The sequence below is a fragment of the Saimiri boliviensis genome, chromosome 9 (genome assembly GCF_048565385.1).
Source record: "Saimiri boliviensis isolate mSaiBol1 chromosome 9, mSaiBol1.pri, whole genome shotgun sequence".
In the NCBI taxonomy this organism is placed as follows: Eukaryota; Metazoa; Chordata; class Mammalia; order Primates; family Cebidae; genus Saimiri; species Saimiri boliviensis.
In genome coordinates this window covers 10,757,364-10,780,362 of record NC_133457.1, presented here as the reverse complement: position 1 = coordinate 10,780,362, position 22,999 = coordinate 10,757,364, and the positions used below count along the sequence as shown (strand labels likewise).

General features: G+C 44.5%; 1 protein-coding gene and 1 long non-coding RNA gene across 2 annotated transcripts in view; both read right to left on the bottom strand.

Moving 5' to 3' along the window:
* Positions 1 to 5,110, bottom strand: part of LOC101041614 (serotransferrin) — a 65,213-nt gene extending 60,103 nt beyond the window's left edge. Inside the window, 2 exon segments of the mRNA XM_074405467.1 lie at positions 2,869 to 3,041; positions 4,934 to 5,110. Coding sequence (XP_074261568.1) covers positions 2,869 to 3,041; positions 4,934 to 4,979 — 219 coding nt within the window. The 5' untranslated portion in view covers positions 4,980 to 5,110.
* Positions 5,111 to 11,299: 6,189 nt separating this feature from the next.
* LOC120368310 (uncharacterized) overlaps positions 11,300 to 22,999 on the bottom strand; it is a 29,283-nt gene continuing 17,583 nt past the window's right edge. Inside the window, exon 3 of the long non-coding RNA XR_005582479.2 lies at positions 11,300 to 17,561. This is a non-coding gene — a long non-coding RNA (uncharacterized LOC120368310). The remainder of the gene's footprint in view (positions 17,562 to 22,999) is intronic.

Genomic DNA, 22,999 nt, shown 5'->3' with positions numbered 1-22,999 from the left:
ATAGATACCTCACGTAAGTGGAATCTTACAATATTTGTCCTTTTGTATCTACCTTGCTTTACCTACGTTTTCAAGGTTCATCTCAGCACAGCATATATCAGAATTTCATCTGTTTTTAAGGCTAAAAATACTTCATCGTTTGTATATACCACATTTTATTTATCCATTCACTCATCAATGGATATTTGAGTTATAAAACGTATATATGGGCAGCAAGAGTGAAACTCTGTGTTTTGCTCTTGTTGCCCAGGCTGGAGTTCAATGGCGCGATCTTGGCTCACTGTAACCTCTGCCTCCCTGGTTCAAATGATTCTCCTGCCTCAGCCTCCCAAGTAGCTGGGATTACAGGCATGTGCCACCACACCCAGCTAATTTTTGTATTTTTAGTAAAGACGGAGTTACACCATGTTGGCCAGGCTGGTCTCAAACTCCTGACCTAATGATCTGCCCGCCTTGGCCTCCCAAAGTGCTGGAATATCAGGCTTGACCACTGCACCTGGCTGTAAAACATATTTTTAATATACCACAATACAACAAAAAATTAAGAGACATGATGGGCCTTTCTGTTCTACAGCAACTAGACCTCAAGGATAAAACACACACTTTATGGTTTTGTTTAATCTGCAAACACCTTCTTCTTCCTCTTCCTCACATTGTTGAATAAAAATGAAGCAAACAAGCAAGAGCTTTGCCCAGTGCAGTGGGGTTGGGAGCGTGGTCAGGAACCTGGGCTGTCTTGGCCAAGACACCAAGAAATCACTGGCATCTCAGGGGCTCAGGGAGCTGAAGAGCTAAAGCTTAAAACACAGGGACCAGCTCTAGAGTTCTCAGGGGAACCTGCACCAGCTGGGAGGGACAGGGTTATAATCAAGCACGCTCTCACAGGTCAAGATAACCAAACCTGGTAGAAGGAAAGCCACAGAGAGAGGGCTGGAGGGAAGCCAAGGGGAAGCCAGCAGGAAGAGACTGGTAGGGGAGGAAAAGCCCACAGCACGGATTTCTGGAGGGAAGCCAGGCTCCATCTGGATGTGTCTACCTCTTCCACCTTTTTCCTTTGGCCAGCCTCCTGCTGGCTTTGTGCTGAGAACTGCAGAATTTCCCACACTTAACAAGTCTGTCCAAACCTCTGCACTAAAAGACCTGATCAAACTCTGGCATGGCTCCTAGCAGAACAAATCTGTGTCCCTAGGGTGGCCCCAGTTCCCCTTAAAGTGCTTGCCTGAGAAAACTCAGTGCCGCCAGGAAAATGTACCTGTTTCTTCTCGCCAACACACAACTCATGATAGGCCCCTGACCTCCCTCTCCAAAAGCATTTACTTAAAAGGGCTTAAATCTGTGAATATGTATCTCTTGAAACTCACAAACATCTCTCTCAAGGACTGAGAGCCATTCCTTTGCAATACAATCATCAGGATGGATAGGGCATCTGTCTCCTGGTCTCTGCTAGAGAATAGAGTCCTAATCAAGAGAATTGCCAGCTAGCAGATACAGCTGGCCTCCCCACATTTACACTGACCAGCTCTTCCTACCTTTTTACTTCTCTGACCCTATGGAGCCCTGCGTTTTCCCCTCCCTTATTCTCCCTTTAAAATGCCTACATCATATCGCACAAATCAGAATGGAACGCAGCTCTTTCCCCCACTCTCAGTAGTTACTGAATGAAACCTATTGTCACTGCCTAAACTAATATCTGGCTGTGCTTGTCCTTGGCAGCTCCCATCACCCTGGCTTCCCCCTAGCAGCTTAAATAAGCCCACTCTGCCCTGCCTCAGGCCCTTTGCATATGCTGTTGTTAACTGCCTGGTATATTTTACACTGGACCCCACCCAGCTCAGCCTTTGGGTCTCAGCTTCATTACATCCCTCTCAGAGAGATGGTCCCTGACCACCCAGGACAAAGCAGGCTTTTCTGTGAGTCCCCAGGAGAACACTCTCTTCTTTCCCTCCATTGTACATCCCACATTTTGGAATTAGTTGTTTACTTATTCATGTGTTTTTCTGCTCTCCTGACTAGGCTGTGAGCTCCCTAAGGGTAAGGACCAGTGTGTTTAATTCACCACTGCAGCCCCATTGCCCAGCACAGGATCTGACCTGTACAGAAGGGTGGGGAAACGTTGAAAGGATGAAGAGCATTTTCATAAACCTGAGAGCAAAGGGCTCAGCTGTCATCTGCAGTCAGGACACTTCTCGTCCCCCTGCATGCACCACTCATCTTCCCAGTTATGTATCAAGAGCAGCCAAAGAAGGTTATAAAATAATTTTGATAATGGGAATTCTTTTTTTTTTTTTTTTTTTTTTTTTGAGATGGAGTCTTGCTCTGTCACCCAGGCTGGAGTGCAGTGGCAGGATATTGGCTCGCTGCAACCTCCACCTCTCAGGTTCAAGCGATTCTCCTGTCTCAGTCTCCAGAGTAGCTGGGATTATCGGCAGGCATGCACGGCTAATTTTTGTACTTTTTAGTAGAGATGGAGTTTCACCATGTTGGCCAGGCTGGTCTCGAACTCCTGACCTCAGTTGATCCACACGCCTCAGCCTCCAAAGTGCTATGATTACAGGCATGAGCCACCACACCCAGCCTGATAGCGGGCATTCCTGTATTTTTCCCGAGTTCAGAGAACCTAGTGTCTCAAAACAGTCACCCTTGTGTCTACTGTGTCTGAAAAGCAAAAGTCAATGGACTTTTTGACTTTTGCTTTCCAGACATATTAAAGATGACCTCCCCTATTTCCATTTTTGAAGTGATTTTAGTAACAGGGTTGACTTCCCCATACATCAGCCTCCTACGTGTGAGAAAATAATGGTTCCAAAGTGACTGGAGACAGAGAAAGTACAGCTTTCTTCCACTCCCTTTTAGGCAGCAGCAACTTACCGCAATGCTCCTGATGCAATCAAGGTAGGAGGCTTTCTTTACACAAGCCACACGGGGACCATCGGATGGAAGAACACTTTTCACATGGTCACGGAAACTGTGGCACTTCGTGGCCTCATGCTCTGACACTGCACACCATCTCACAGTTTTGTCAGGGACAGCCAGACACAGCCCTGGGGGAGAGAGGCCAGAGATGGAGGGACCCACTCCCTGTGCTGAGGGAGTGACAGCATCGCCCCGAGAAGGCCACACCCCCTCGGTCCCATCCCCTCCTCACTGCTGTCCACGAATGCTGCAGGGCACAAGTTCACTGCATTCTGAGACTGGGCCAATAGAAGCTTGCCCTAATGGCCTCCCAGTTTCCTGCTGACCACCCGCTGCTGGCCAGAGGAATGCAGGCATGACCATCCACTCCCCGTTGGAGATGACAATCTGCTCCTCTGTATCCGCCTTGTCTCGCCTCATGGTTCTGGCCCCTGGCCTGCCATGGAATATAAGCCTGTGTGCACAGGGCATTTTCAGCTACCTCAACACATTGGCTTGATACCACAGTGATAGAAAACCAGGAGGGGAGGAATTGCCATCTTTTTGAGAAGAGGGAGTGAGACTCAGAAAATGATGCCTTTTTTTTTTTTTCTTTTAACCCAAGATCATCGTCTTGTTGGCCCAGCCAGGCCTAGAACCCGGGTCTCCAGACCCTGGGTCTGCTACTCAGGGCACAAGAGAAGAAAACATTCTGAGTTCCTTCACCCCTCGGCTGAGGGTAAATTAACAAAAAGATAATTAATTTGTCTGTGACACTTGTATGTTGCTCTCTGTTTAGGAATAACTAAAAAAAGAAAACCAAATTCAATAGTCTCCCCTCTGTTCCCACTGAATTCTCCCTCCATTTTCACCACACTTTTGGCTGCCATTCAGAAAAAAAGCGGAAGCCAGCCATGGGCAACTATAAAAACCCATGTCGTTGCCAACAGAGCACCCCTGTCACATGGGCTTTTGCCCCATCCCCAAGGTCGTCTGTCATCTCCACTCCTTGTGGGCCACCACAGCAAGGCTGATTCATGGGCTCTGATGAGATTCGCAAAGCCTGTGGAAGGGAGGCCCACAACTCTCCAGGATGCAAGAAGAGGGGCCACCAGGGGCTGGACACCCCAGCGCCCCCCCATTACCCTTGGCCCATGGGAAATCCTAGGAGTCAACATGAGTCTGTGGCCGCCCCTCCGCAAAGCCATGGCTCCAGGGTTCCCATAGAGGAGAATGAATCCTCAATGGAGCATCACCTTGCACAGCCTGTGAAGTGCTCTGTGTGGGGATAAAGGCAAGCGATGTGGGGTCCTCTCTCGAGGAATTGCTTGCTTACCGGCAGAGACAACTAAACGTGGAAGCCCCAGCAGTGCGACAAATGCCCCATGAGTGGCAGGCAGAAGTTGGAGTAGGAAGGGGGCCCCACCTCAGGAGGTCGGGGAGTGAGGCCTCAGTCACTGCCCCACCGCAGGACGTATGCAGCATCCGCCACTGGTGCCCGGCATCCAACACCTCGCTGACTCTTACCTGACCCTCCCGGGCAAGTGCTGTGACGACCCCTTCCCTGGTGAGGAGCCGGCCAGGATTTGGATCCAAGAAGTCTGGTTTCAAATCCATGCTCCAACCATTCCATGGCACTGCCTCTTTGGCAGGGCATCTACAGCTCCCAGGGTACCCAGGGGACATCAGACACTGAAGGGAAGAATGGTCAGACCCGGAGACCTTGAATGCCATGCTAAGGATTTTGGACTTGACAAGAGGCAGCAGCAAAGGGTTTTGATAATCTGGTTAGACGTGCTCTGGTTTGTTGTATTTCACTGCTGCAAGATTTACTGGGTAAAGAGAAGGAGGAGGAGGAGGCAGTGAGAGCAGTGAAAGGTATTCTGAGGCCCAGGCAGAGGCCAGGGGTGAGGCGTAGAGGGGCAACGGAAAGGCACCCGAGCTTCCAGCCTGAGCGCGGAATGCAGGCGCGGTGGCCGGCCAGGTTGCAGGGGACGCGCAGGCGAGCTCCCCTGCGGTGCGTCCCCGCGCCCGCACTCACCCAAGACGGCGCAGGCCAGCAGCGCTCCCACGGCGGCGAGCCTCATCCTCCGGGTGCTGCGCGGAGCTGCGAGCGCAACCGACTCCCTTCTGTGCAGCCTCCCGCGCCCCGCACCGCTTTATCCCCAGCCTGGGCGGGCTGGGGGCAATCTTTGACCTCTCGTGTTTGTGCAGCCTGGTTGCCCAATCGCCCCTCTCCCGACCCCCCTCCCTTACTGGCCCCACTGATGACCTCATTTCCTGAGCTCTGGGGCCGACCCACCAGTGGAAGGAGTCCAGCACAGAAATGCTGATGGGAAGGGACAGGAAGCACAATCCAGCCATTGTCATCGCGGCTCGCTCGGTGCCAGGAGCGGCTACGGTGGGCTAGGAGCCGGTGACTCTGCTCCTGACTCCAGGGAGGCCGAGCTGGTCCGGGCCACCAGCCCTATCCACACGACCCACAGAGGGAGACTCCGAGGCTGGAGAGAGAAAAGAACTGCACCCACTCCACGCTAGAACTGGAGAATGACAGGCAAAGCCCCTTTGGGGAGAGGATGCAGGAGAAACAAGCTGGGCTCAAGGTCAAAGACAGGCTCAGCACCTTTTGTTCCCCACCAGGTGTCCCTGGAAATCTCGCTCCTGGGCTCTCCAAGGCCCCCCGCGGAGGAGCTGCTCCCTCTTCCTGCCCGGCTGAGCTTAGGCTCTTGGGCTGGAAAACTTCCTGCCCTCAAGCTTCCTGTGGGACACTTTACACTAGGGACAGAGTCAGAGGGGAAGATGAATTCCCTCCCACAAGAAGCTTCCAGGAACCTGGTCAAGACCCTGTGAGGCTCAGAACAAAGCCCATCTTAGCACAAAGCAAGCACCGGGTGGAGGATGTGGCCTCTTGTTACAGCCTGGGGCCACCATGTCTCCCTCTAGCCCATAAGTCTCCTAACCAGTTTAATTGCACATCCTTATAATGAAAAGTATTGAACTTGGACCTTCTATATGCTCATATTTTAACTTAAAAAATGTGTACACTTCAATCATGCACAAGGAAGAGAAATTTGTAAAAGGATGAGCCAAGGATGAAACCCAAATGTCGTTTTGCTTATTGGGGCTCACATAGGATTATTCTGAGACTGGGCCAATAGAAGGTTGGTCCCTCAAGACACAGTATACTTGGAGAAAGGTCAACGTTCCTTCCACGAAGTGTATCCAGACTTCAGAGATTTTGCCAAAAGTTACTTCTGATCCAACCTGACCAGATGGTCATTCATTCCGTCTCATGTTTCAGCTGACCAAGTTCATACCAAGCCTAGTGGACATGTCAGGTCACCCATTTGATTTTTGTTCACTTGTTTTTCTGTTGTCAGAATTATCTCCTAGTGCTAGTTTCTTTGTAGGAATCTTTTTAAGGCATGTGTGCGTCTAGTGAGGGCTGGAGAGTTAAAGCCAGATTAATCTGTACATACGTTTAGCTGGGCATAGACAAACCACAAAAATAAGGAAACAAAAATGCTGAAATAAAGGGCAGGGTCGGCACTCCCCTCGAAACCTATAGCATTGTGAGGTGATTCCCATCTTCCCTTAGGGCACCTCGAAGCCTCCATCTGTCATGACTGCAGACTCAGATGGGAGATGGGGCCAATTCACACGTTCAATATGAGTGAATGATAATCTGTTCATCTTTTGTAATAAAAATAAATACAACTGGAAGTTAGGCTATGTTCTGTCACACCCCAAAAGACTGTCTCATATGCAAAGGGGTTACATACCTCCCACTTTAGAGTCAACTGCAGAAGCTTTCTGTTTACAGTGGGGACACAGGCAAACCTGGCTTTCCCAACACACCAGCCTCCCCAGTGAGGAAGGGTGACCACTGCTGCCCTGTCTTACTCCCCCCTGCCCCATTCATGGGCCCCTTGCGCTTAGCCATGGGGAAAGAAGAATACAGCCCTCTTGCCATGGGGGCCATATTCCTACTGCCCCTGCCGCAGGCCCTAGGCAGTGGTCTGGAGTCATTTGGAGACCTTGTGGTATGGATGGGAGATGAGCAAGAAAAGTCAGGGACAAGGCTAGCTGGGAGGCACCCGGCAGAGCAGCATGCACGCATACAGCTGATGCATGGACAGGCCCTGTAGTAAGCGTGCAGGGTCTGCCAGAGAGCAGGAAGTGCAGTTCCAAAGGTTGAGTTCATGCCACACTCAGGGAAGCTCAGCTCAGGGCATGGAAACAAGATGGTCAGTGATTCTCCTTCCCTGGAGCCCTTCTACATTCATAGAGTAAGCAGCCCTGAGGCTACTCCTCCAGCCACAGGCCCATAGCCTAGCCAGAGCCCCTCAGCAGGGGGCAACTACTGGCCAGGCTGAGTCCTCTCCAGACCAGACAACTAACTCTATGCCCTGTCCTCGGTGAGTCCTCTGATTCCAAGCCCAATACAGGTGCTGAGAAGGAAGTACACAGCCTCATGGGATATGAAGGAAGCTCAGACAAGGCATAGAGAGCTGGTTCTCCCACTTCATCTACACACACCTGGATGGGGAGATCCAGGGCCTTGGCTCGTGCTCAGGAGGACAACAGCAGAGCCTCGTGTTTGCCATTCCTTAGGTGGGGTAGGCAGGGGAAGTGAGGCTAGCTTTGGAGTGTACATGTGCACATGGCCCTAGCTGTATGGGATCCCTATGTCTGTATATGTCTATGGGAGCATGTGAAGTAAGAGGTTAACATGACAGTGTTCCATGTCCGTGACACTTGTACCTGTACTGTCACTTATATTCTTCAATTCTACACCAGAGATGCTCTGGAGTTGAAATTCACTGTCCCTTTTTATAGCTTAATGATGGCTGAGACGTACTGGGAGCTTTGCTGATCACTTACAATAAGCCTCTGACTTCGGTGCATTAGCATCTACATCTTGCATATGAAACAAGGAAACAGTACCACAGAGTATGATACCTTGTCCAAGATCAGCTGCAAAGTCAGAATACAAAAGAAGGCAGTCTGGTTCCAGAGTGTATGCACCCACCAGGGACACTACCTCTCCCAGGAAACCAGGACATGCAGGGGCCAAGGAGCTCATCTGGGGTCACATCGAGAGAGGGACACACATGAGACTCCCAGCCTTGCCGTGTCTGCACTGGCACACAGCCCCCAGGGCTTTACCAGCACAGGGGCTGGTCAGTCTGGGAGAGGTCTGAGTACCAACTGCAGATCCTTAGCCATGGACTGGCTTGATTGTGCTCAGCTGGAAGAAAATATGTTTTTATCCCCTTCTATGTGTCAGGCACTGTCCTGGGGCAAGATCATTGAGGCAAGATTATGGGATCTTCCCCAGCAGTCCTGCAAGATAAGATCAGTACCTCCATTTGTGAGATGTGGACATTACGGTCAAATTATGGGTCCTTATTCATGGAGCTCTGAGACCTGAACTCAAAATTCCTAAATCTCAGTCTTCTCCAGACCACAGTTGCCTTCTTGATATTGACCTTCTCTTTATTTATTTAGTGGGGGAGAAAAGAAAGGGAGGCAGGTGAGAGAGAAAGAGAAAGAGATTGAGAGAGGACATAAAGGAAGCTTCCAGTTCTAGACCAACCCAAGCATGAGCCAAATCTTTCACCACAATCAGGACAAAACTCTTAAATTTCAACCACGAGTTGACCCTTAAAGAAACAGCCACACTTGTGTGTACGTGCAGGAAAGCTGGAAGAGCAGACCAGCAGGAGGTGGGCAAGCAAGCGGTGGGCTCTGAAACAATATTTGTTGTTTCCAAATGTTGCCCAATTGACACAGAAGCAAAGCAAACAAAGAGCCTCTGTCTGCTTTGAGCAGTCCTTCCTCTCCCCCACTCAGTGTCCTCTGCCTGACACGAGGTTAATAAATATTTACCAAATTGGGTTTCTTCCAGGAATGTAAGCTGTCTTTTCAAGTATCAATCACTGTAATATATCATATTAGTAGAATAATAAGGGAAATTGATATGACCCTATTACTTAGTACATGAACATCATTTAGTAAAATTCGGTATCCATTCATAATAAAACCGCTTAGCAAACTTATTCTACAAAACTTTCTCAGTCCGATATCAAGTATTCGTGTACCATAAAAATCTACAGATATCGTACTCAGTGTGGAATGTTGAATAAAGCTTTCTTGTTGAGATCAGCAATAAGACCAGAATGTTTATTACTATCATTTCTAGTCAATCTTTTTATTGGAGGCCCTTGCCAGTCTAGTCAGGCAAGAAAAAGAAATAGTAAGTAAAAGGATTGAAAGGGAAAAAAAAAAAACCTCTCATCTTTATGCATAATAAATTGTATGTGTATAAAATTCTGAAGAAACTAGAGTATACCTTAACATAATGAGTTAAGGCTGGGCATGGTGGCTCACGCCTGTAATCCCAGAACTCTGGGAGGCTGAAGCAGGTGGATCACTTGAGGTCAGAAGTTTGACACCAGCCTTGCCAACATAGTGAAACCCTATCTCTACTAAAAATACAGAAATTAGCCAGGTGTGGTGGAATACGCCTGTGTCCCAGCTACTCAGGAGGCTGAGGTGGGAGAATCACTTGAACCTGGGAGACAGAGGTTGCAGTGACCTGTGATCGTGCCACTACACTCCAGCCTTGGCGACAGAGTGAGACCCTTTCTCAAAAAAAAAAAAAAAATAGAGCTAGATAAGGTAGAAAAATATACCAAAGTCAATTATATTTCTACACTCAAATTGAAAAAAAAAAAAAACATGAAAAATGCTACCTAAAGTAACATAAGGAAAACAAATGCCTAGGAATAAATTTATCAAAAGACATCTAAAACTTTTGCATACCAGACTATAAATTAAGAAAAAGTAAATAGAAAACTGTATCTTGAACACGGAGTGGAAGACTTGATATTATAAAGATCTCACTTTTCTTCAAATTGATATATAAATTCAATGTACTCCCAATCAAATTTCAAATATTTTTTATGTAAATTAACAACATAATTCTAAAGTTTCTAAATGAAATGCAAAAGAGGCTGGACACAGTGGCTCATGCCTGTAATCCCAGCACTTTGGGATGCTAAGGCGGGCAGATCACTTGAGGTCAGGCGTTCAAGACCAGCCTGGACAACATGGTAAAACCCCATCTCTACTAAAAATACAAAAATCAGCTGGGCATGGTGGCACGTGCCTGTAGTCCTAGCTACTCGTGAGTCTGAGGCACAAGAATTGAGAATCACTTGAACCCAGGAGGTAGAGGTTGCAGTGAGCTGAAAACATACCACTGCACTCCAGCCTGGGCAACAGAGCCAGACACAGGAAGGAAGGGAGGGAGGGTTAATATTTCACCTATTCTTCCTCCCCTACTTTTTTTCTGAATAGAAGTTGTCATATTGTTGCTCCCATAAAAGCATGCATCTCTAACATATAAGAAATTTTACGTCATCTTAATGGGTTTTTTTGAGATAAAGTCTTGCTCTGTCGCCCAGGACAGAGTAGAGCGGCATGATCACAGCTTACTGTAACCTCGACCTCCTGGCCTCCGGCAATCTTCCCGCCTCAGCCTCCTGAGTAGCTGGGATTCCAGGCATATGCCACCACACCCTGCTAATTTTATTTTATTTTTTTTTTTTAGTAGAGATGAGGTCTTACTCTGTTGCCCATGCCCAGGCTAGTCTCCAGCTCCTAGGCACAAGCAATCCTCTCACCTCAACCTCCCAAAAAGCTGGGATTACAGGCATGAGCCACAGCATCTGGCCCTTAATGCTGTTATTTCAACTATCAAAATCCGCAATTATTTCTTTATATATATGTACACTTTATATATATATATATATATATATATATATATATATATATATACACTTTAAGTATATGTAGTATATACAGGTATATATAGAGTGTGTGTGTATGTGTGTGTGTGTATATATATATATACTTTAAGTTCTGGGATACGTGGGCAGAATGTGCAGGTTTGTTACATAGGTATGCATGTGCCATTACGGTTTGCTGCACCCGTCAACCCATCATCTACCTTAGTATTTCTCCTAATGCTGTCCCTCCCCTAGCCCTCAACCCACAACAGGCCCCGGTGTGTGGTTTTGCCTTCTCTGTGTCCATGTGTTCTCACTGTTCAACTTCCACTTATGAGTGAGAACATGGGGTGTTTGGCTTTCTGTTCCTGTGTTAGTTTGCTAAGAATGATGGTTTCCAGCTTCATCCATGTCCCTGCAAAGGACATGAACTCATTCTTTCTTTTTTTTTACTTCCATTTTAGGTTTTGGGGTACATGTGAAGGACATGCAAGATTGTTGCATAGGTACACATATGGCAGTGTGATTTGCTGCCTTCCTCCCCATCACCTATATCTGGGATTTCTCCCCATGCTATCTCTCCCCAACTCCCCACCCACCACTGTCCCTCCTCTATTTTCCCCCAACAGACCCCAGTGTGTGATGCTCCCCTCCCTGTGTCTATGTGTTCTCATTGTCCAACACCCGCCTATGAGTGAGAACATGCGGTATTTGATTTTCTGTTCTTGTGTCAGTTTGCTGAGAATGATGGTTTCCAGGTTCATCCATGTCCCTACAAAGGACACGAACTCATCATTTTTTATGCTACATAGTATTCCATGGTGTATATGTACCACATTTTCCCTGTCCAGTCTATCATCGATGGGCATTTGTGTTGGTTCCAAGTCTTTGCTATTGTAAACAGTGCTGCAATCCTTTCCCCATTGCTTGCTTTTGTCAGGTTTGTCAGAGATTGGATGGTTGTGGATATGTGGTGTTGCTTCTGAGGCCTCTGTTCTGTTCCATTGGTCTATATCTCTGTTTTGGTAACAGTACCATGCTGTTTTGATTACTGTAGCCTTGTAGTATAGTTTGAAGTCCAGTAGTGTGATGCCTCCAGCTTTGTTCTTTTTGCTTAGAATTGACTTGGCTATGTGGGCTCTCTTTTCGTTCCATATGAAGTTTAAGGTGTTTTTTTCCAGTTATGTGAAGAAGGTCATTGGTAGCTTGATGGGTATAGTGTTGAATCTGTAAATTACTTTGGGCAGTATGGCCATTTTCACGATATTGATTCTTCCTAACAATGAGCATGGAATGTTTCTCCATCTGTTTGTGTCGTCTCTTATTTCATTGAGCAGTGGTTTGTAGTTCTCCTTGAAGAGGTCCTTTATGTTCCTTGTTAGTTGTATTCCTAGGTATTTTATTCTCTTTGTAGCAATTATGAATGGCAGTTCATTCTTGATTTGGCTCTCTTAAGTCTGTTATTGATGTATAGGAATGCTTGTGATTTTTGCAGATTGATTTTGTGTCCCAAGACTTTGCTGAAGTTGCTTATCAGTTTCAGGAGATTTTGGGCTGAGATAATGGGTTCTTCTAAATATACAATTATGTCGTCTGCAAATAGAGACAATTTGACTTCCTCTTTTCCTATTTGAATACCCTTTATTTCTTTTTCTTGCCTGATTTCTCTGGCTAGAACTTCCAATACTACATTGAATAGGAGAAAGATCCGTGATCAGTTTACTTTGGCTCCAGGAGTACTGGACTCTGCTCAGCTTAACCAGCTACCTCTCACTGGCCCATCTAAAGGTCTTGGGACTTAACCTGTCTTGGTGAAAGAGCAATGGGAAGTACAATCCTTAAATAATGTTTTCTCTTCTTGCCTTCTCGTTTTATTTCATTGAGTTGATCTTTGACCTCTGATATCCTTTCTTCTGCTTGGTCCATTCGGCTGTTGAAACTTGTGTATGCTTTGTGAAGTTCTCTTGTGTTTTTCAGCTCCATCAATTCACTTATATTCCTCTCTAAGCTGTTTATTCTCATTAGCATTTCGTCAAATCTTTTTTCAAGGCTCTTAGTTTCTTTGCATTGGGTTAGAACATGTTCTTTTAGCCCAGAGAAGTTTCTTATTACCCATTTTCTGAAGCCTTTTCCTGTCAATTCATCACACTCATCCTCCATCCAGCTTTGTTCCCTTGCTGGTGAGGAGTTGTGATCCCTTTTAGGAGGAGAGGTGTTCTGGTTTCGGGTGTTTTCATCCTTTTTGTGCTGGTTTCTTTCCATCTTTGTGGATTTATCCAACTGTTGTCTTTGTAGTTGTTGACTTTCAGATTGGGTCTCTGAGTGGATATACAGTTTGTTGATGATGAAGTTATTTCTTTCTGTTTCTTAGTTTTCCTTCTAACATTCAGGCCCCTCTGCTGTAGGACTGCTGGGGTCTACTCCAGGCCCTGTTTGCCTGGGTATCACGTGCCAGCAGCTGCAGAACAGTAAGGGTTGCTGCCAGTTTCTGCTGCTGCTATCTTTGTTCCCAGAATGATATCCGCCAGATATCAGTCTGAGCTCTCCTTTATGAGGTGACTCTTTGGATATACAGGGGTCAGAGAGCTGCTTGAGGCAACAGTGTGTCCTTTGTAGGAGCTCAAGTGCTGAGCTGTGAGCTCTGTTGTTCATTCAGAGCTGCTGGGCAGGTACGTTTAAGTCTGCTGCAGAACTCATAGATACCTTTTTCCCCCCAGGTGCTCTCTCCTGGGGAGTTAGGGCTTAATTTATAAGTTTCTGTCATGCTGCTGCCTTTTTTCAGGGCTGCCCTGCCTAGCAAGGAGGCAGCCTAGTCACAATCTGCCTGCAGAGGCTTTGCTGAGCTGCTGTGGGGTCTGCCCAGCTTCCATGTACAGCACTTCCCTGCAGTGCTATTTATACAGGTATAGTTAGAACCTCCTCAGCAATGGCATCCCACCTCTGTGATGGCAGACTCTCTCTGTAATGGCAGGCTGCCTTGGCAATGGCGAACTACCTCCGTAGTGGTGGACTACCTTGGTAATGGTAGATGCCCCTCCCTCACAGAGCTGGACCATCCCAGGTTCAGCTATGCCTGCTGTGAAACTCTCAATCCAGAGCATTTCAGATTGCTGTTTTATTGTGGGAGTGGGACCAACTGAGCCTGATCACGTGGCTCCCTGCCTCAGACCCCCCCCCCCTTTTTTTTTTTTAGTTGAACGGGTAACTCTGTCTCCCAGGTATTCCAGTCACCTGTTGAAAAGGTGCCAGGATCTGTGTGATTTCCTGTGCAGTGACCCAGTGTGCCAGCTGAAACAGCCACATGGAGATTCTTGGCACTTTTTTGCCCGGGAATCTCCTGGCCTGGCTCCCTGTTTCAGTCCCCTTTTTATCAGCTGAACGGGCAACTCTGTCTCCCAGGAGCTCCAATTGCCAGCTAAAATGGCGCTCAGATCCATGTATTTGGTGCAGAGACCTGCCACACTGGCCAAAACAGCCACGCTGGTGACCCGGGGGCTCCTCCGCCTGGGAATCTCATGGTCTGTGGGCAATAAAAATCCATCTGGAAATGCAATGTCCACTCACCCTCCACACTTTCACTGGGAGCTGCAATCCTGCAAACTCATCCTTTCTTATGGCTGCATAGTATTCCATAGTGTATATGTGCCATATTTTCTTTATCCAGTCTATCATTGATGGGCATTTGGGTTGGTTCCAAGTCTTCGCTATTGTGAATAGTGCTGCAGTAAACATATGTGTGCATGTGTCTTTATAGTAGAATGATTTATAATCCTTTGGGTATACACTCAGTAATGGGATTGCTGGGGTCAAATGGTATTTCTGGTTTTAGAATCTCGAGGAATCACCACATTGTCTTCCACAGTGATTGAACTAATTTATACTCCCACCATCAGTGTAAAAGCATTCCTAATTCTCCACATCCTCTCTGGCATCTGTTGTTTCCTGATTTTTTAATGATCACCATTCTAACTGGCGTGAGATGGTATCTCATTATGGTTTTGATTTGCATTTCTGTATTGACCAGTGATAATGAGCTTTTTTTCCATGTGTTTGTTGACCACATAAATGTCTTCAGAAGACATCTTTTTTTGGAGGAATCAGAGAGCAGAGATATTCAACATTGTTCAATGTTACAAAGCCACAGGCTCCTATTCCTCAACTCAGTCATTCTTCTACAACTGGGAGAGAATAGGAGCTGCCTGTCCTCATTTTAAGACAGAGATATACCCTGCTGAGAAATCCCTTTTCTCATCACTATAGTTTCAACCTCACCCAGTTCCACTTGACCTCTCTAGAGGCCACTGACCCTGGAGCCGAGTGCACTCAGAGAACTCTCGTGTGTAAAGGAACAAAGGTCCCTGACCAAAGGCATTTAGGAATGCTAGCCTTCCCTGACACACTTTTTGCAGGACACCTAGACAGGCCTGGCAAAGATGGGAAGGAGGTTAGCAGTCAGGGATGGGGACACATGAGGTTTGAGCCCCACGAAGGAATGATGTCAGCCCAAACTGTGAAATAGGCAGCATGTGTCACAGGAGCTGCTTCAGTCCCTTCCTCCAAAGGCCCCTCTCCCAGGTGGCAAAGTAGATGCTTGAGAGTGGAAAGAAAGGCTGTGAAATTTTGAGAGCATGGCATAAAGTGGGCTGGGACAACAGGTGTCCAAGAATTTGGATTTTAAAATAAAAGAAGAAACTCTGATAGATGAATTTGCCCCCAGAAGTGGAATATATTCCCAGAACTGAATTTGGAAATAATCTTCACACTGCAAGGCAGGAACATAGCATTGGTAGAAGTGGCGTTCGGTAAACACAGGAGAGGATCATAACTGCACAGATTAGGACAAGAGAAGGTCGTGGACCTGGTTCTCCCTGACTGAAGACACCACTAAAACTACAGTGGCATGGCTTGGTCATTCACCTCTATACACTAAGACTTTCAGGATGGACTGTGAATTAGGCAAGTCACCTAAGCTTTCAGTGCCCCAGTTCCCCTTTGGCAAAACACACCTGCCTCATAGAGTTACTGTGAGATCTAAATTAGTAATTACTGCAAATCACCTAGTACAGTATCCAGCACCTTAGCATTTTTCATCTAATTTTTATTTATATGCTGACCAACAGCTCCTGCGTTCAGCCCCTCAGGTCTCACTACATCAAGGACCCTGCAAGGATGCTGACCACTAAGCCCTAGGCAATCTATCACAGAGAACAGAGCAGCACTTTTTCTTTGTATGCCAGTTCCTTGTGCCCGCCTTCTATTAATAATCACCTGTGTATTCATTCACTACATATTGTCATGTGCAATCTGTGGAACAATAAAATGGGCTTGGCATTGGAGTCAAAGACTTCTGGGTTTGGATGTTAGACCACTTAATAGCTGCATCATACTGGACAAGTTACTGATCTACTCTGAGCTTCTGTTTCTCGTTAGTAATAGGAGTACAAATGAGCTTCTGTTTCTCATTAGTAATAGGAGTGCAAATGTCTACCTTATCATTCTGAAGATTACTCACATTTCTGTTAGAGTACTTGCCCTGTCTGACCAATAGATGGTAATGACATCAATAGATGGTGATGACAACTATCATTATTACAGAACACCCAACATGGGCTACATACCAAATAGACACTCAGTGAACTAATGCAATGGCTCTGATTGCTTTATGTCTCCCTCCATTGCTACTGGGCCCTTTGGCAAAACACACCCTGAAAGACCGTTTAGTAGAGAGATCTGATTTTACAGAGACAAAAACTGAGCTTAGCTGGAAGACAGACTATAACTGGTAGGCTGTCCAGCAAGATGGAAAGCTAGAAGCTAGGACTGTGGACTCAATCGCCTGAGCTGTCCCCACTGTCCTGTGGCATACTTTCTTGAAAAGTGTTATTCACAATTTCTTCCAACATTATTTAGGGATTGTACTTCCCATTGCTCTTTCACCAAGACAGGTCATGTCTCAAGACCTTTAGATGGGCCCGTGAGAGGTGGCTGGTTCAGCTGAGCAGAGTCCAGTGCTCCTGGAGCCAAAGTAAACTGATCACGGATCTTTCTACTGCCCCCAGAGTAAACTCCCTTGTTTAATGTCCTCAGTCTCCATGGCAAAAGAAGATCAAAGTTCACCAGGTTTCTCGGCTGTCCAGAGTAAATCTCGGACCTGCACAGATTTGCAAATAATTGCTGGCAACTGTTGGTTTCTACAATGGAATGATTTTACCATTTTAGTTGTTTTAAATATTCCCCAAAGATAAGACTTTTAAATACATGTATGTAGCGTGTCTACGTGTATAATTTAGTAAGACTTACCAACCACCTAGGATATCATCTACTTAAAATCGGATCAACAAACCTACATCCCTACACTTCTGCAACCTATGGAAGGCAGTGTGAGGTCACAGAAGAATCACTAAACTGAAGCTATGAATGCACAAAAATTGTATATAAAGGTGTGTGTGGGTGCACACTTGTATGCGTGTTACTAAAATAAGAGTTCCTGCCTTTTATGAATCCTCGAAGGGATCCATTAGTATCTCAAATATATTAAAATGTTAAACATTAATTATCTGCTCTGGCTTTCTTTTCAAGTTCTTAGAATTGGAACAAAGCAGAAGTGAGGTTCTTGACATCTCTCTCCCAGTGCCATTGAAAGACCCCTGTTAGACCCCTGGGTCTTCAGGCTCCTGCTTCAGGTCTTAGGATTGCAAGGCTGACTCTCCTGGTATAAAAAATGGGTGGTAGGACCACAAGCCCATAATAGCCAGCAGTCTCTGGGCTTTGGATAACAGAGTCTGAAGATTTGTAGCAGGTAGAGCTCCAGAGGAGAGTCTTCCAGAAGCCCAGCATAAAGGATGGGCATGCCCATGGCTTCCTGGGGGAAACCTGCAGGGAGAGAACATAGGACTCGATGTGAAAATGCCATTTCCAGAAGGAGTGAAGCCCTATCTCCAGAAACTCCTGAGCAGGAAGCTCATGAGCCAGGGGACCTTCCTGTCCTCTCTAGGACTGAGTTCTAGGCTGGAGAGAAGATCTGCCTTCTGCTGGGTTCTTCAGCTCTGGCAGCTAAATGAGCTGAAAGAGTTAATGTGGTAGCTCACTGGGTAGATGAGAAACTTGAGAGAAGCTCAGAAGGAGTTGGTGGCATCAAAATTGACCAGGAAGGAACAATAACAGTGATGCAAAGAGAAGGTCTAGACCAAAGTGAATGAAGGAGTAAGAGTCAAGGAACCCTAGAAAGCAAGCTTCCGTATTTTTAATACCACACAAAACAACAGAAGAGGGAGCTTCATAAAGCTAAAAAGCACTTTCTCGAAAGCAGCTTTATTTTAAAAGCTCAGGAAACGGAATTTCACCTAAAATGGAGCAATAGAAAGTATCAGGGCTATCTCCCACACAAAGTTATTATAAGGAAAAAAATAAGGGTTCCTTTCAGTAATTAATATGATAAATAGACATAAAATGCACCACAATGTAGTATTTGAACAATAGCATCAACCAAGTTGACCTAATTATTATTTGTAGAACACTATGCCCAACAATTATAGAATACATATTTTTTTTCAGGTATACATGGAACATCCACCAAGATAGAGTATATGTTGGTCATTAAAAAAATCTCTATACATTCAAAAGAACTGCAGTAATATCCCTTTTTAATTCCCTGTGGCCAGAGAATATATTCTGACCACAAGAGAATTAAATTAGAAATCAATAGCAGGCCTGGTGCAGTGGCTCATGCCTGTAATCCCAGCACTTTGGGAGGCTGAGGTGGACAGATCACTTGAGGACAGGAGTTCGAGACCAGCCTGACCAACATGGTGAAACCCTGTCTCGAATAAAAATAAAAAAAAATTAGCTCTGCGTAGTGATGCACGTCTGTAATCCCAGCTACTTGGGAGGCTGAGGCATGAGAAATGCTTGAATTGGGAGACAGAGGTTGTACTACTAGAGTGTGTCCCCTCAGGATCAATAGCAACTGATGTTTTCTATCCTGATGCCCACTGCCATACTACCACATTTACACATGTGCCTCCAGCACCATTATCATGGCTGCCCAGAGCTTAGGCCAGATGGAGTGACTGAGACCTGGCATTAAAATCCACATGGCACTCATTCTCCAGGGAACAGGAGAACCTACATAGCAGTGAAACTGCCTTGGCCACATCTACTCATGCTACAGAGTGTCTGGCGTGCTGAGCCCATGCATACCAATGTTCAACCTGATAACCAATCCTGCAATGGTTTTACTCCCACAGACAGACTACCACAGAGCTACCTGGTCCCAGGTCCCACTGTACCTGCGCACACCTGCACCCAGCCTGACAGCCAGACCTGCAGTAGCCCACTTTTATAAAACAGACTGCTACAAAGCCATCTGGCTCCACTATGCCACAGCCAGTCCAGTGGCAGACCTGCTTCCCCAGGCAAACCACTGCGGGGCCACCCAGCATTGTTGTGCTTGGTGAGCCTGTGCCCAGCCCAACAGCTGGTCTGGTGGTGGCCCTGCCTCCCCAGACAGTTATACCACCACACAAGCAGCCATACCTGAGCCTAGCTTGACAGCCAGGCCAGTAGTGGTCACTGTCTCCTCAGACTGTTCACCAAACAGCCTGTCAGCCCTCTGCACCTGCATGCATTGAGCTAGACAACCATCCTGGTACCTCCACTTCCAACAAAACCACACCACTATCACAAGCTCCTACAACCTAGGTCTCTGAGATAATTGCTGACATCAGTGAGGATTTCAGCTTAAACAGAGATCATACTACTGAGTTCACCCATAACCAAAACCAATGCACCATGCTCAACCAACACTGTAGAACCACTACAGAAAAAAGGCTCTCCCTACTAAAGCTACTCCATAAAATTAGAAACAGTGACTATTTTACTAGATGTGCTGATATCAATGTAGGGATACAAGAAACATGAAAAAGTAAGAGAATATGACACCACAATAAATGTCCAGTAAGAGGTCTCAAAGAATGGGGCATTTAGAAGATGCCTGAAAATAAATTTTTAAAGTATTGACCTTAAGGAAACTCAGTGAGATACAAGAGAACACAGACAAACAATTCAATGAAATCAGGATACAATTCATGATCTGAATGAAAAAAAAAAATCCACAAAGAGATATCAATAAAAGAACCAAAGAGATATTGTGAAACTAAAAAATTCAATGAATAAAATAAAATAATACAATGAAGTGCTTCATCAACAGACTAAATCACACAGAAGAAAGAATTCTGAACTTTAAGATAGCTATTTTAAAATAACCCAGTCAGAGAGAGAGAAAAAAAAAAAAACCAAGAACAAAAAGGAATGAAGAAACCCTATAGGACACCATTCAGTCAACAGATAGTCACATTATAGAAATACCAAATGAGAAGAGATAAAGAAAGTCACAGAAAACCAATTTAATGAAATAATAGCTGAAAACTTCTCAAATATTTTAAGAGATATGAACATCCGGATTCAGGAAGCCCAAAGGTCAACCCAAAAAGATTCTCTAAGGAATGTTATAATCAAACTGTCAAAAGTCAAAGACAGAGAAAATTATAAAAGCCACAAGAGAAACGTGTCAAGTCACATATAAGAGAATTCCTATCAGACTATCAGCATACTTCTCAGCAGAAACCTTACCAGGAAACAATGATATGACATATTCAAAGTGCTGAAAGAAAAAAATACTGTCAACCAAGAATATATGTCCTACAAAGTTATCCCTCAGAAATGAAGAAGACCAGCCTTACAAGAAATGCTTAAAGGAGTGCTACAATAAGAAACAAAAGGATGATAATTACTGTTATTAAAAACACATTAAAATATAGAGGTAATTTCATAAATCAGTCTAAAAATACTCAGGGATATAATGGTGCTATCTAAAACTCTCAGTCTTCTAGTATGAAGATTTAAAGTCAAATGGTTAAAAAAAAAACTACAATTAGTGACTGAGGAACACATCATAGATAAACAAGTCAATTAAGGCAACAAAAATATTAACTGTGGGAGGGGAAGGGGGCATGAATACTTTTATGCAGCCAAAGTTAAGTTGCTATCAGCTTAAAATTGTCTATTATGCTTACAAGACTCATATTATCCCCATGGTAACCACAAATAAATAAATGACAGCAGATATGCAAATAAGAAAGAGAAACCACAGAAAACCACCAAATCACAGAAGTAAACAACAAAAGGAGGAATAAAGAAACAATCTACAAAACTACCAAAAGCAACTGACATTTTTGTCAGGAGTAAGTTATTATCTATCAATAACAGCTTTTGAATGTTAATGGATTACATTCTCAAATTAAAAGATATAGTGGCTAAGTAAACAAGACTTAAACAAGACTCGACTATGTACTCTCTAGTCTAGTAGACTCACCTCATCGTTAAAGACAGAAACATAGACTGAAAGTGAAGAAATGGAAAAAGATATTCTATGCAAATGGAAACCAGAGGCAAGCAGGAGTAGCCATATTTACATCAGATAAAATAGACATTAAGTCAAAAACTGTAAAAAGAGGCCAGGCATGGTGGCTCATGCTTGTAATCCCAACACTTTGAGGGCCAAGGCAGGCAGATTGCTTGAGTTCAGGAGTTTGACACCAGCCTGGGCAACGTGGTAAAACCTAGTCTCTACAAAAAATACAAAAGAATTAGCCAAGTGTGGTGGCAAGCATTTGTAGTCTCAGGCACTTGGGAAGCTGAAGCTGACTTCAGATGAAGTTGAGGATGGCTTGAGCTCAGGAGGCAGAGGTTACAGTGAGTCAAGACCATATCACAGTGCTTCAGCATGGGTGACAGACCCAAATCCTGTCTCAAAAAACAACAACAACAACAACAAAAACAACGTGTAAAAAGAGACAAGTTTGTTATAGAAAGATGATAATGAAAAAGGAATCAATTCAACAGAAGATATAACAGTTGTAAGTAGGTATGTTTACAATTGTTATACTATCCAATAATGGAACACCCAAATTTATAAAGCAAATATTATTACACCTAAATGGAGAGATACACTGTAATACAGTGATAATAGGGGACTTCAACATTATAAAAATGGCCATACTACACAAAGCAATCTATACAATTAATGTAATCCCTTTCAAAATAACAATAACATTCTTAATGAAAGTAGAAAAAACAATCATAAAATTTATATGGACTCACAAAAGACCCTGCATAGCCCAAACAATCCTGAGCATGAAGAACAAAGCTGGAGGCATCACAGTACCTGACTTATACTACAAAACTGTAGTAACAAAATCAGAATGGTAGTGGCATAAATACAGACACATAGACCAATGGATCAGAATAGAAAGCCCAGAAATAAATTTACACACCAACAGCCAACCTAATTTCAACAAAGCTGAGAACACACATTGGGGAAAAGGCAGTCTTTTCAATGAATACTGCTGGGAAAATTGGATATCCATATGCAGAAGGATGAGACTAGACCCCCTACCTATCACCATTTACAAAAATCAATTCAAAATGGATTAAAGATTTAGATGTAAAACCCAAAACTATGAAACTACTAGAAGAAAACATAAGGGAAACCTTCATGACATTGGGCTGGGCAAGGATATTTAAAATAAGACATTTGTACAGGCAGCAAAAGCAAAAATAGACAAATGGGACTGCAACTAACTAAAAAGCTTTTGCACAGCAAAGAAAACTGTTAACAGAGTGAAGGCACAACCTACAAAATGGGAGAAAACATTTGCAAACTATACATCTGACAAAGGATTAATATCCAAAATATATCAGGATCTTAACAGCAGAAAAAAAAATTCATTTTTAAAATAGGCAAAAGACTCTTAACAGACATTCCTCAAAAGAAGACATGAAATTGTCAACAGGCATATGAAAAAAAATGTTCAACATCATTAATCATCAGGGAAATGTAAATCAAAATCGCTGAAATATCACCTTACCCCAGTTAGAAAGGCTATTATCAGAAAGACAAAAGAAAATGAGTATTGGTTACAATGTAGAGAAAAGGAAACACTTACAAACTGTTGGTGGGATTATAAACTAGAACAGCTATTATGAAAAATAGTATAGAGGTTTCTCAAAAAATTAAAAATATAATTACCATATGATTCAGCAATCTTACTACTGGTTATATATCCAAAGGAAATGAGATCAATATGTCAAAGAAATATTAATATCTGCACTCCCATGTTTATTGCAGGACTATTTACAATAGCCAAGATATGAAATCAACCTAGTGTCCGACAACAGATGAGCAAGTTTAAAAATGTGATATATATATGGAATAGAATACTATTCAGCTGTAAAAGAGAATGAAATCCTGT